Raw genomic sequence first — 13,877 nt, 5'->3', positions numbered from 1 at the left:
TATCTTTGTGCCTCCATCAGAAGGCACAGGATCTTAAAGTCACTGTTAAGTATGCTAAATTTAACAGGACAGACTGCCAGTTGTTGGTTATTGATAGACCGCTGTAATCTAGCTCCTCATGCTATCCAGCAAATATATTGGGAAGAGAGGTGGTTTAAGGAATCTGAAAGGCCAGAATGAGCATTGTAGATTGAAGTGGGGCTGGGAAAGAAATCCAGATGAACTACACCTTTTCTCATCCCAGGGAGGCTGAGGGCAAAAGTCAGAAAAGATGACTAGGTAAGGACATGTTATTCAGGGCCTTGGCTGGATGTCCGATTAAAGAATTTAGAGTTCAACAGGGTAGCTACCTCCCAAGTGAGGCCATCGAGGATTCTGGAGTAGAGCTGACTCATGAAATTTCCTTGTGGGAAGTGAACTCTGATGGCAGTGGCCCTAGTGACAGTGTTTTGTGGTCAGCTACGATAAGTGCTTTCCATCGGGCTTTGTCATAGTAGCTATTTGGAAAGAAGCAGTGTCGCCAGCTGATGGTGATTGCGGACCAGTCCCTGACTAAGGGTTGTAACTTTGCCTCTTAGCTTCAACCAAAGAAGGCAGAGGTGGTGGCATCTGGCCACAGCTGGGAGGCAGTGCGAGCGCGCGCAGCTGGAGCTATAGGGCTGGGATGCTGGTGGGCTGGCTGGTCGGCCGAGGGGCGGGGCTGGCCCTGCCGTCTGGGAGTCAGGCCCCGCCCTTCGCCCGCGCACGCGCTCTGTGGGGCTGTTAGCTGTCAGGCGCGGAGCTGCGGGCCAGCGGCTGCATCCGACGTCTGCTCCTGGACCCCGCGCTCGGATCCCAGCGCCCCAATATCCGTGAGGGCAGCGCGACCCGGCTCCTGGCCAGAGCGCCGAGGCGAAAAGGGACCCGTGGACACCTGGCCGCGCAGGCAAGATGGGGAACAGGGAGATGGAGGAGCTGATCCCGCTGGTGAACCGTCTGCAGGACGCCTTCTCGGCGCTGGGACAGACCTGCCTGCTGGAGCTGCCGCAGATCGCCGTGGTGGGCGGCCAGAGCGCCGGCAAGAGCTCGGTGCTGGAGAACTTCGTGGGCAGGTGAGCGCACAGGGCGCGGGGTGGGGGCGCAGCCCGGGGGTGACCCTGCCCCGGGCCGTTGGACTCTGGACGGGCGGTGAGAGCCGGAGCGTAGATGGGCTGCGGCCGAATGCGGGGCAGAGTGGCACTGGCAGTGGGACGGGCGGGGTCCTTCCTGCTCCGGGCATCCTCCATCCCCGCCCCTTGCGTTTTGGCCCCCCTGTCTCCCGTTCATCCTGCGATACAAAGCCATTTCCTCCCGGTCCTCCGGCTGGGGAGTCAGGGGAGGGGTCCGCCCCAGGATCGACTTCCCCCGCCTGGCGCGCCAGCCCTGGGCAGCCTGGATGCTTACGCGCCGGGTGCTTTCCAGACCCCTTCTCTTCGGTTTCCCGGCTCAACATCCTCCTCCTTTTCCTGTCACTCTACCCGAGGCTCTCTGCCAGGCTGTGGGGTTTCATCCCTCGACCCTCCCCCCTTGCGGTGATGCTTTCTTCTCACCCTGGTTCTCTGATCCTCTCAGTTATGTACTGCTCCAGACCAATGTCGCCTGTCTCTAGCGGGAAGGCGGGGTGTGAGGAGAAAGAAAACGCTTGTGTGTTGGAGCTTTATCTAGAGATTCTTCCCCACCATTCTCCTCCTGGAAAGTCGAAGAATAAAATTGATGTGTTTGCGTGTGCACCTATTCACAGTTCTAGGCATGTGTCCTGGAGGCTGAGGCACAGACAGCCAGGGGGTGGACGTGGACTTGTGGGGCCAGGTGCCATGTCATTCCTGCATCATCTCAGGACTGACCAGCATCTTTCTCGCACTCTCTTGGTGCCCCCTCCCCCAGCATACTCTTCCATTCCTTGAGCTCTTATTTGCCCTGCAAGTCTTCAAGATAACATTCTGATTCCAAATTGTTCTTATGCTATGCTTTCCTCACGATTCTTAATACAGAAAAAGCTAAAGAATTAATTTTGAAAATTGGGATTCAACATTTATTCTGCTGAGCAGTTCAGGAGGGATTAAGTTACCTTAATGGCCTTGCTGAAGAGTGCAGACATTTACCAAGAAACCCATTTAGAAGCATCATGAAAGCTGAAATCTGTTTCCTAGTAGTAAACCAGGTAGAAAGGCACAGCAGCCGAGAGAGCTGGAGAGGGTCAATCCAGAGATTGTACTTTATTCTTTCTATTTGGCACGTGAGTGACTTGCAGTGCAAAAGGTTCCTGCTCGTGTTCTGTCTTCTTTTTGTTAGTGCTTGGTGATGTGTAAAATGTAGAGCTGGATATTCCCACGTCTCTAAGGGGGGGGGTGTTAGTATTCATAAGGTGCATATTTTTCTCAGACGATGCTTCTTCTGTCTGATGAACCTCTTCACTTTTTCTTTTTCACGAACTACACAGATAATCTAATAAAAAGTAAAATTTAGTGACAATTGTCTGTTATTTTTGACTAATTTAGTCACTTTGCCTCTGTCTTAATAATCTCTCAGTGATAAATGGAAAAAGTGCCAGTGAAAAGTGCATTTCGTCTGCGTCATCTTAGACTTCTTGTGAAGGGATGGATTTGATTAATTACATTTTTTTCTAAACAGATACTTAAAGATTGAAATTTTAAGTATTTTAAATGCAATTATCATATTTTCAAGTTTAGTTGGATGAACTTATCTTCTAAGTGCATTATTTGTGGCCAGAGCTTTGGACTTAATGTAAATTTTATGCATATATCTCAATTCTACTCTCCAGATTCATAAATTCTAAATCTTAGTAACACTATAATTCAGTTGTGCACATTCTCTCTTACTAGCCATCTTTTTTCTAATGAAAATAAGAAAAAAGATACAGAACAGTAAAATATTTAATCTTGAATATTTTTCATGATGGAATGAAAAATAGGGACATTATAAATGTAAAAATCAGAATGCTTAATAGAATGTATTAGGAATTTGTTGTACTTTAAAAGTTTCAATAATTGTTACTGTTAGAATGATAGAGAAAAGGAAGAAAAGAGGGAAAACTCAATTAACAAATATGTAAAGACTTCATTATCTGTAGAGGTGACAGTTGTCTAGCAGAGGTTATATATTAAGGAGAAAACTTAATTAGAAAGGTCATTTGACTTTAATAAAGATTTCAGTCATTGAATTATTGAGGAGTTTGATTTCTAATTATAACCCAACCTTAGGGAAAATGAAGTTCTCTATTTTGATAAAAGATTCAGAGGAGCCAAAAGAAAAAAAAAAAAAAAAACAAAAAACAGTATTCACATTCCACTAAAACCTTTTAACTTTTTCTTTATTATCCAAGAATTTTGCATTCAGTGTAAGATCTTTTTTACAAAAAGATGCAGCTTTTTACATGTAACTGTTTTCATTTGAAGATCATGGCCAAATGTGCAGTTCCTGAATTAGTCGTAAAACAAGGGGTCATTGCTTGTGTAAATTGTTTGCTTATGATTTAAGCTTGTTCTTTTGAAAATAATGGTGCATTTTTCTCCTTAATATGTAACAAATTGCATTTAGTGGACTAACTATATCTTTTTCTCTCAGACAGTTCACTTAAATTGATTTTTTGACACCATTGAATGAATTTGGATGTGGCCGTGTTTACTTTATTTAACTGTAGCTGTAAAAACCAATTTTTGGGTGACAAGTTTGAGATTGTTATGAATAAAATGAGTCATGAATGAACTACTTGTTTGTGATTTTCTTGCTGAAGTGATGAATTTACATATTAATGTGATATGGTATGAGTAACCAGATTGTTCTTTTAGGTTGCTCAGGATGAGATATATGCTGGCAGTGAGAAGCAGCTTAAGGCCTAATGAATAGATGCTGAGCTCCATGGTTTGAATATAGGGTTTCACTAGCTGGCTTTATTTGGCCCTTTTGTTTACTTTGTATATGGAAGAATTGAATGTATTCAATTTTTTGCGTATGTATGTATTTATAGGGCAGTGATAATAATAATAGTTAACATTTACTGAGGATTTGCTACAGGTCAGCTAATGTTTTGGATTCTTTTATGTAGAATATCTCTGTACTCATCATAAAACTCCAGATATTCAGGTACTGTTCATGAGTTCCATTTTACTGACAAAGAAATTAAAACTTAGAAAGCTTGAGTAACTCATTCGTTGGCTAATTTAACATAAAATAACAGTGAACTGAAGATTCAACCCAAGATTTTTGAGTCCAGTAATCCATGCTCCATAATCCATTACCACACCATACTGAGATTTACCAATTCCTATAGTAAGTACTTTCAACTTCTTCATTGCTACTATATAAACAGTTTATGTAAATAAGAAGCTATTATATTAATACTTTTATTCATATTTATTTATGTGTATCTTCATGGCCTCACTTTGCCAAAGAGTTGATTTGAGGTAATCCTTCAGGCTGGAGCATGATTGATTAAAAGAATGTGTTTTTCTGTACTATATTAGCCATTCTTGAAGAGGATTCTAAAAATGTAATTGGGTTGTTTATTTAAGTATATGCTTACAGTGTATATAACTTGTTTACAGAGGTGCTAAGTGAAAACAATACTAGTTGCTAATGTGAAAATGTTTTTTAATGATACATTTGTTGGGAACATTAGTCCTTCAATGCTAATTATATAGGCAGAAGACTCCACATTATCTTATTCTAGCCTGAGTGCTAAATAGACTTTCAATTCTGCACAAATAGAAATGTTTTGGGGCTAATGGTGAACAAATAAAAGAATCATGGACTATTTTTCACTCAACAGTGAATTGGTAGAACTTAAAATCATACAGCTATTTTTTTTTTGCTGAATTAATACTGTATCATCTATTCCTATGTTATCACAAGTATACACTTGATAGGGTTTAATTACCATAAGCAACTTAATTTCTGTTTGCATTAATAATGTGTGAAAAGAAATACAACTAGTTAAACTGGACTGGATGGAATATCTGTTTTAGAATTTACTTATGCACTTGACTTAATACAAAATAATGCATTTTACTTAAGAATGAAATTAGATAGGCAGTCATTCAGAACAATGGAAGAGTGGAAACAATATTTAGCAGGGTAGATTATTAGTAGTGTTGTGGGGAGATTAGGGAGTTCTCCATTAGTGGAATATACACTATGTTTATAATTTTACATTACATTAACAATAGCAGAGGCTTGGAATTTTATAAAGAAAAGGTTACTTAGCTCAGAGTTTAAAGACTAAAGGTTTAAACAGCATAACATGGTGGTGAGGGCTTCATAGTAGATGGCATCATGGTGGTACATACACCAGAGATCACATGATAAGACAGGAAACCAGTGTGAAAGAGAAGGGCCCATCTTGTTCCTTTTAATAACAACCCGTTCTTTCTTTCTTTCTTTCTTTCTTTCTTTCTTTCTTTCTTTCTTTCTTTCTTTCCTTCTTTCTTCCTTCCTTCCTTTCTTTCTTTCTTTCTTTCTTTCTTTCTTTCTTTCTTTCTTTCTTTCTTTTTTTGATGGAACCTGGGATTGAACTCAGGCCCTTGAGCTTGCCAGGGAAGTGCTTATTCTACTGAGCCTTCTCCCTGGTCCCAACCCTTTTTAAACTAACCAATTTTGCACAATTCTTTCTAAGTGCAGAGATCCAAAGACCTTATTAATCACCTTCCTCTAGACCCTACTTGTTCCTGCCACCTCTTAATGTTGTCACACTTCTAACTCTTGTTGGACAAGCCACACTCATTCCATTGCAGCATATCTGACCTTTATCTCGCTCCAGACATTTTGCTAGGAGTAATTAATGGAGTTAAATTATGAGCTTTTACTTATTACTATGACCTAACTTAATTTTGAGAGGACTACAAGCTACTAGAAAGAGGTGATTTTTTTTCTCTTACTAGAGTCAAGTGAACCCCAAGCAAATATACCATATAGAAAAACCAATTTAACTTTCCCTACATCTGAACTTTTGCTATTTTCTTAGCAATTTCTCAAACATTCAGCATTGATTTAAAAACCCAAAGAATTGTGTTTACTAAACACATTTTTATATGGTGGGAGGAAGAAAGGGGCCAACATTTATTTGACCCTTAATGGTTAGTAGGGATGGACTCTATTATACACTTCCCACATCTTCTATTTTTTCTTCTGTTTTCTCATCCTTATGCCAGTAGGGGAGGAAATGAGGGACAGGCAGGTCATTTACCTAGGATTACCTGGAAGTAAGTTACCAATCTGGGAACTTGTCTTGCATATGACTCCTATTGGTGTTCTTGATAAACACGGGCACATAATGTCAATGAACACATATGGTCTTTGTTGGGTTCTAACTATACTTGGTAAAAACATGCAAGGAAGTACAAACATATAGAAACTTATGTGTTCAAAGAGAACTGTCAGGATAAAATATGAGGCTGCAACTTTGAAATGAGGATGTAAAATGAAGGCAGTTGGCTCTCTTGAAAATTAACTGGGATAAAAATTTGTAGAATGTTAATTTTTTAAATAAAATGAAAACCCCTGAAAAACTACAGTTCTGAAACAAAACTGTGATAAAATGGAAAGTAGACATAGAAGGGTTTCCAGTGTCACTTGGCAGCCAGTGTCATTTTAGCCCAAGGCTGCCCGTACTAAAGTATCAATGTCAAAGTAGGGAGGTGCTGATCTGTGTCTCAGTGTCTGACTTGACAACAAGCCATTGAATTTAGACTGTCACTTTATCATAAAGAGCTACTTATATTGGAGAGGGCTGAGTGAAGAGTAGAAAGAAAAGACATTTGAGAGATTGAAAATATAACTGAAGGGCAGGAGCATATATATATATATGAAATTGGATTCAGTGAAGGTTAACTGGGAGTAGGATGGGATGGATCAGACCAACTGCTTTATAAGGACTGCCAAAGGCACTAGTACTTCTGTTTTCTGTTTTACGCACAAGGCATTTAGTTAAAGTAGTGAAATAAATTTAAGGGAAAAATGTCTGGGAAAACATTCCAAAGGAAAACTTGAGTATGGAATGTGTTGTTTAGAATGGGGAGGGGAGTGTATAGAACAGGTTGTGACACTCAGGGATGTGTATTTCAGTAACCAACAACAATTTCTAACAAATCAGTTTTATTGATATCACATTAGTGATGTTTTGTGTCAGTGGTCATAGGTTATTTTGTTTTTCTTTATCAGAAATAAGAACTGGCATTTCATTAGCTTTCTGTAGGAAACTCCTCTGGCTTCATTTTTGCTAACTTCCTGGAGCTACTTTAGGATACAGAGAACCAAGAGATATGTTCAAGGTCAAAAAAAACATTGGAGCTGGGTTTGGAACTTGGTGTTCAGAGCTGGGAGCCCCAGTTCATCACCATCTCTTCCTCCTCCTGCTGTTTTCTAGTGCCTCCCTCACAGCCTCCCCATCTGCCCCCACTGTTTCCCATCCTTTTGAGATATTGGACCAGTCTTTCTTGTCCATGATATTCCCCTGTGTCACTGCTATTGGTATCAAACTATCAGTCATATTATGCTGTGCTTTCCTACACAAATAGTGGGTGTATACAAGGAGCAATATTTTTCTCAGACATTAATCATGTAATTTTCTAAGATAGTGTGCTCTTGAATAAGGTGTAAGTTTTAGTCAACAGATGGGCTCAGAACCACTTCACTAAATGAGGTGTTGGGTATTTTCACACATTATTAATATTTGCTTACCAGGTGGGCCTTAGTTTCAAAGTAGTACCTGAGATGGTCACTTATAGACCTTGTTTAAACTAAGGCAAGTTTCTATAAAAGTTGCATATAAATAAATAAATAAAATGAAAAGGTCACTGTTTAAAGAAATGGATGAAGTTTAGCTAAACTAGAAGATGTGTATTTGTGTAGCAAATCTACATCCTTCACTTTTCTCTTTCATATTTTTACTTTTTTGTGTGTGAGTTCTTAGGGTAGGTCGAGTGACATGCATCAATACCATAGAAATTATTTTAACACTGAACTTCAACAAAATTAATATTGTGTAAAATGGTTGATATGTTAATTGGTAACAATGACAAAGGAGTTGTTGAGGGAAAAGATGATAGATACTGTTTATTTAATCCTTGAACTATATGAGTGAGACAGGATTACTTTAACTTTTGTTTTGTCCCAGTATCCCTGGGGAAAAAATACCTGTTTTCAGGGATTTAAAGAGTGCCTTGTGGCTCTTTGTAATACCGTGTCCTTTGCATTGCCCACTGCTTCAAGGTTATTCTGTAGTCATGAGTAGCATTCGCACATGTTGGAAATCATAGGTAAGGCCTCTGAAGAACTCTGTTGTTTATTGTTTTAGTGGCATGGAATTCAAGGGACAGAATCCATTTACTATTCTTATTTATGGTATTTGTTTTCTTAGATTTTCCAGAAGCACACATTTGAAAGGGAGTCATCACATTATAGTGATAAGGTACAGGGTTTTCTGACTGGTGTTTGAGTTCCACCTCTGACTCTTGCTAGTAGCAAGTAAGGAATTTAGCCTCACTGAGCCTGTGTCTCTCACTTATAGAATAGGGGTAACAGGCTTCAGTTTTTAATGTATGTGTGAACTCTAAGTAAGATGATATCGGGTATCTGACCCAAAATATTCATTTCACAAGTAATAAGTATTAGTTTAAATCTTTTATTTAGGCAGAGTATTTTCTGGCTATTTAAAAACAAAATAAACTTAGCAACAACAATAGATAGTAATATGCATTTGTAGAGTCTTCATTTTGTGAAGATTGAAAAATTAAACTTGCAACAAAACACTAACTTTTAGACCAAACTAACTCAGAGTGTATTTGGGTCTTTTTAAAAGAAAACTTTCCCCACATTTAGAGTCATCACAGTGTATATTTTCTTTTTTTTTTTTTTTCTTTTAAAACAGTGTATATTTTCTTTGCATAGATATATGCAACATAAACCCCATTGGTATGCTCTTCCCTTCCAGGAGTTACAGATGAAGTTTTCATTTATTATTTCATTAATGTTTTAAATTTCCCTGCGTGAGTAGTGAAAGAGTATATTGTTAATTTTTATAAATTCACCTAGTGACTCCACACTAGGAGTCACTGGGTGAATACTAGAATAATGAACATAATACAACTAATAACATGGATATAATCAAATTAGAATGAATTTTGCTGACTTTTTTAGCACTCTTTTTTGGTGTGTGTTGAAAAGGAAACATCAAGTTTAATTTAAAGAAAAATCCACTAGACACACTCAGCAAGAACGACAGAGCAAACCAACTCCTGAAGAAGTTCAGCACCTTGGTGAATATGCTAAAAGAAAAGCAAGATGCTACTTAACTTAAAATGTTATAAGGTTTTGCAAATCAACTCATTTCATTGGTGACTAACCCCCCTGGCTATCCCCTGGTATCAATGTGTGTGCAGCCTTGTCCCCTGAATGTCTGGTGCAGTTAACAGCCCAGTGTTACCACCAGGACAAATTCTCCATTTCCGCCAGCTCTTAGCAGAGGGGCAACTAGCACAACATCGTCTCCCTGGACAAAGAACATTGGGATGTTTCCTTTGGTTGATTTGTATATCTCCTTGTATGTCTCTTCATCAATTTCTGTAGTGGTCATAGTTTCTTCCACATCTCCCAATATCATGTTTAAATGCTGATCGTAAGTGTATGATCGGCCTCAAAGTTCTTGGTCAGTTCTCATTTTCACACAGATTCTCTCAGCCAGGCTGAGTCTGATGAGATCCAGTGGCTCCTCTATGGTGTTGGTGGTTTGTTGGTGGCCCACGTCATCTGGCCATTTTGTAGTGAAAAAAAATACATATCTGTACATACAAAATAGGATAGATATACAGCTACTTTCTCTTAGTTCAATGAGAAGAAAGACTTGTGCTAGCAGTGTTTAGACAGGATATCATGTCTGCATCTTGTAATATGAATAACTACTATAATGACAACAATATGCAATATATTAATTATTGTAATGTCCTACGAACCTGTTTTGAAACTGTCTCATTGCTATTTTTTTCTCAAATTAATTAAAAAAACCCCATGTACCCCCCCCTTTTTTTAAGCATTCTTACAGAATAGATTTTAAGGGTTTTGAATCTGTGCTATGGAGTTAATCATTCTTAGCATGTCTTTTTCTTTTGAAAATGTGAGATGAAATTGCAGGCAAAGAGGAGGCAGAAGAGGGAAAAGCAACCGGGGAAGTACAGCTGGAATCCCAGGACTGCTGAGCAAGACCGGGCTAAGCTCACCGGGCAGCAAAGATTGGCAGCCAACTCGGGAAGGATGTTAGCACTTGAAAAAAAAAAAAAAATTGTAGTGGATGTGGAGATAATATACAATTACTATTTTTAGTGGAAAGATTTATATTCTACCTTGACTGACGTTCCTTCAACTGTTTAACTGTTATCATTCAACTAAGAGAAACCATCAGTTTTAGCTCTTGATGGTTAATTTCAGTGGGAATCTGTTATCTTTGTGTTGTTAGGTATTAGAAGCTTTACAGAAGAGTAGTTTGGGGTGTCTACTGTCGTGGGGGTGTACGCCTTTGTGTGTCTGTTTATGTTTTCTGGTTAATAAAACTGAGACCAATTCTTTTCGTAGAGAGAAAAGAAGGGAAAAGCCCTGCCCTCTGCACTCACAGATCCCAGCGTTCGTGGCTACTGGGGAGTAACAGTTCTACGGTGAGATTTTTGTAATTCTCATCGAGAAACACTGGTATACTAATTACCGCAGTCCTTGTGCATTCACTTTAAGAAACTTTGCTTAGTCTGAAAAGAAATACTGTATGAAATTGAGAGGAAAACACTTGAGTTGAATCGTGTTTTTTTTTGAATATTGTGTTTTTCCCAGGGATTTTTTTTTCCTGAGTCAGTGAGGAGCGGAAGTGGCAGACGGATCCTGAGTTTCTTGAAGAGGGGGAGGGGAGCAAGTAGAAGCGCTGCTTCCTTGCGTGTCTGCTGGGTTGTAGGGAAATAGGAAAGAAGATAGTGTCTTCTGGAGGCAAGAGTTAGGAGTTGATTTGGTTTACACCTATGGCGGGTCCTCCCTGTATATTGTTGAAGAAATGGCCCAAGTAAGCTGAAGTGGCACGGAGGAGAGCAGAAGTGGCCTTCTTCAGTTCTCTGACTGCAGGGTCTCTCCTCAGTTGTTCTTATACACTTTACTGCACAGATGTCTTACTCTTCGTTTGGTCGCCTTGCAGCCTCTGAGAAGTTGGGATCTGTGTCTCCTTTGTCATTTTCTGTCATTTGGTACTAGCATACAGCAGGACCTAAGTAAATAGTTATGGGATTCTGTACAAGTCATTTACCAAAGGTGAAACCAGCCTTCTTCATCAATAATTTGGTAGAGAGTAGCGGAAGAATTGGATTTTTCAAATGCGTGATTTGTTACCTGCCAGTAGGCCATGATGTTAACTTAGCTGGTTTTGACAGCTTTAAAAACAGTATCAGATTACATTTTAGGTATCAATGAAAAGTACTGTTTTGTGAAACTCTTGTATTAGTTCTATATTTATACAGTAAGTCCCTAATTTATGAACGCTGAAGTTGTAAACTTTCACAGATAAAAACAGAACTCCTATCAGGAACGTTCATGGATATGAACAAATCACGGAAGTAGCCCACATGTCTCTCAGGCACTGTCACAGCTGTGCTGCCCAGTGCTGATGCTCAGTGCAGCAGTGTACAGCAGCGCAGCACTCAGTCGGAGCTCAGGATGTCCGGAAGTGAGAAAGCCCTGGTGACGTGGAGGGGACTCCTAGGATGTGCAAAGCAGTAACGCTGGGATAACAGGCATGTGCCACCACGCCCCGTTGGGGGGCTGGCACGGTGCACCCTAGATCCAGAGCGGGTAGCGCATGCGGTACTAAGGATCAAACCTGGGTCCTTGTGCTTGCCAGGCAGCCAGGCAGGAGCTTGGACCACCGAGCCAGCCCGACATCACTGGTTCTTATACCATGAATTGTTCAACCACTGGCACAATTCTAAAGAACAGGACAAAATCATGGGACATATGTAGTCTGCTTTGCCACTGAAGTCACTTCATGAGCAAATCTGACTTACAAACGTTTTCCCAGAATGTAACTTGTTAGTAAACAGGGTCTTATTGAGTATGCGTACTGGGTGCAATATAAAATCTATTTCTTGGTATGGAGTATAGACACATTTTTTTTTTTAAACTGTGGTACAACCTGGTTAATTTTAGAGAAATAAGCTAACCAGGGTCATGATTTTCTCTAGAAGATAATTTTCATCAACTAGGAAATATTAAAGCAAGTACAGGGCCTGGGAGACAGCTCAGCGGCATAAGCGCCTGACTGGCATGTGCAAAGTCCTGAGTTTGATCCCTAGCACTGCCAAACAAACAAACAAAAAAACCAAATACTTTCTTTTTTAAACAGCGTCATCAGCCTTGCATCACAGTTACATTCCCAGCACTGTTGGTAACACCAGTAAAGGGACTTCTACAGGAAGATGCAGGCCTTCCAAGGAAACAACTTAAACTTGTTGAATGCCTCTGGATTAGATTAAGTTGAATATACTCCTACTTCTTTTTTTTTTTAAATTTTATTTATTTATTTGTGTGTGTGTGTGTGTGGCCAGCTCAGCCCACCAGGGGGCGGGGCTGGCTGGCATGTGGTGCTGGGGGATTGAACCGAGGTCCCTGTGCTCTGCTAAACTTGTTTTAAGTAGGTGCTTTAGACCACTGAGCCATCTCACCAGCCCCCTCCTACTTCTTTATTTGATGATTTGACATGCAAGTGGTGGGACATATCTTTTTATTAAGCAAGCATGATTCAGATTATATCATACTGTTCTAATGAGATGAGTTAAAATGGATATAATTTCATTAATTTTGTCATGTTAACTGCCTTTTAATCAGAGAAGTAATGTATATATGTATATGTAAGTAATATATATGTATATAAGAAAAATTCAGACATTCCAAAGATGTATACAGTAAAAATTCTTTTTCCCAGTGATAGTTCTTAAGAAGTTTCATTTGACTGCATGCCTGGTAAGTAACTTGGGCATTTATATTTTCATTATATGAAATTTATTTATTTAACGTATTTTAGTACAGGGTCTACAGAGTCTCACTGCACAGATCAGACTCATAGTAATTTTCTTGTTTTCAGCCTCCCAATATCAGCTGGGATTATGGGCATGTGCCACCATGCCCAGTCTCAGTTGCTGTCTCAGCACAGCCTGGGTGTGGGGCCAGCATGGCACTCCTGGGATTGAACTGCACTTGCTGCACTCTGCCTAAGCAGGCACTTCAGTCTGCTGAGCTATCGGGCTGGCCCATGAAATTTATTTTTGTTTTGAAGACAGAAATTGTAATAAACTTGTTTGTGCATAGGTCATAAAGCCAATTGAGAAAAATTATGCTTGAATAATTCTATTAGCAGATTGATTTGTTCGTTCACTGAGTCCTTTCCAAAGAATCATACTTTAACAATCCACTCTATGCCAGAAATCATGCAGAGCTTTCTGCAGCAAGCTACTCCTTCAAATAATTTGGTGACCCAGTAGAATTTGATATGCTTGGTGCTATTATCATCTGGGTAACCAAGCCAACAATTCCTTTTTTTTCTTTTGTACTGGGAATTGAACTCAGGACCTTGTGCTTGTCAGGCAGGCAGTTTGCTACTGAGCTACACCCCTGGCCCCAGGCTAACAAAAGTTGGTTGGGTCATCCTGCTTTCTTCAAATATTTGAGGAGCTGTTAGTTGGAGAGTGTTTGGACTGATCTGTATGTGTTTTCAGAAGACAGAATTAGAACAAATGGTTAACAGTTGCAGACAGGCAGATTTACACTTCTGTAAGGGAGACTGTTCAACAATACAGTAAATAAAAAAAAAAAAATAGAATGGG

General features: G+C 39.8%; 1 protein-coding gene and 1 pseudogene across 5 annotated transcripts in view; one reads left to right on the top strand and one right to left on the bottom strand.

The window, feature by feature from the left end:
* Positions 1-740: 740 nt before the first annotated feature.
* Positions 741-13,877, top strand: part of Dnm3 (dynamin 3) — a 626,878-nt gene continuing 613,741 nt past the window's right edge. For 3 of the 5 annotated variants that reach the window (XM_023710359.1, XM_012513735.2, XM_023710361.1), the window contains exon 1: positions 752-1,091. In XM_023710359.1, the coding sequence (XP_023566127.1) occupies positions 931-1,091 (161 nt within the window). In that variant the 5' untranslated portion in view covers positions 752-930. Of the gene's footprint in view, positions 1,092-13,877 lie in introns of all 5 variants that reach the window. The other 2 variants (XM_023710362.1, XM_004626802.2) reach the window with 1 other exon arrangement.
* Positions 9,440-11,406, bottom strand: LOC105741602 (annotated as a pseudogene).

This window comes from Octodon degus, unplaced genomic scaffold (assembly GCF_000260255.1).
Source record: "Octodon degus isolate 3935 unplaced genomic scaffold, OctDeg1.0 scaffold00017, whole genome shotgun sequence".
Taxonomy (NCBI): Eukaryota; Metazoa; Chordata; class Mammalia; order Rodentia; family Octodontidae; genus Octodon; species Octodon degus.
Note: the sequence above shows the minus strand (reverse complement) of the source record. Positions and strands in the feature narration are given on the sequence as shown.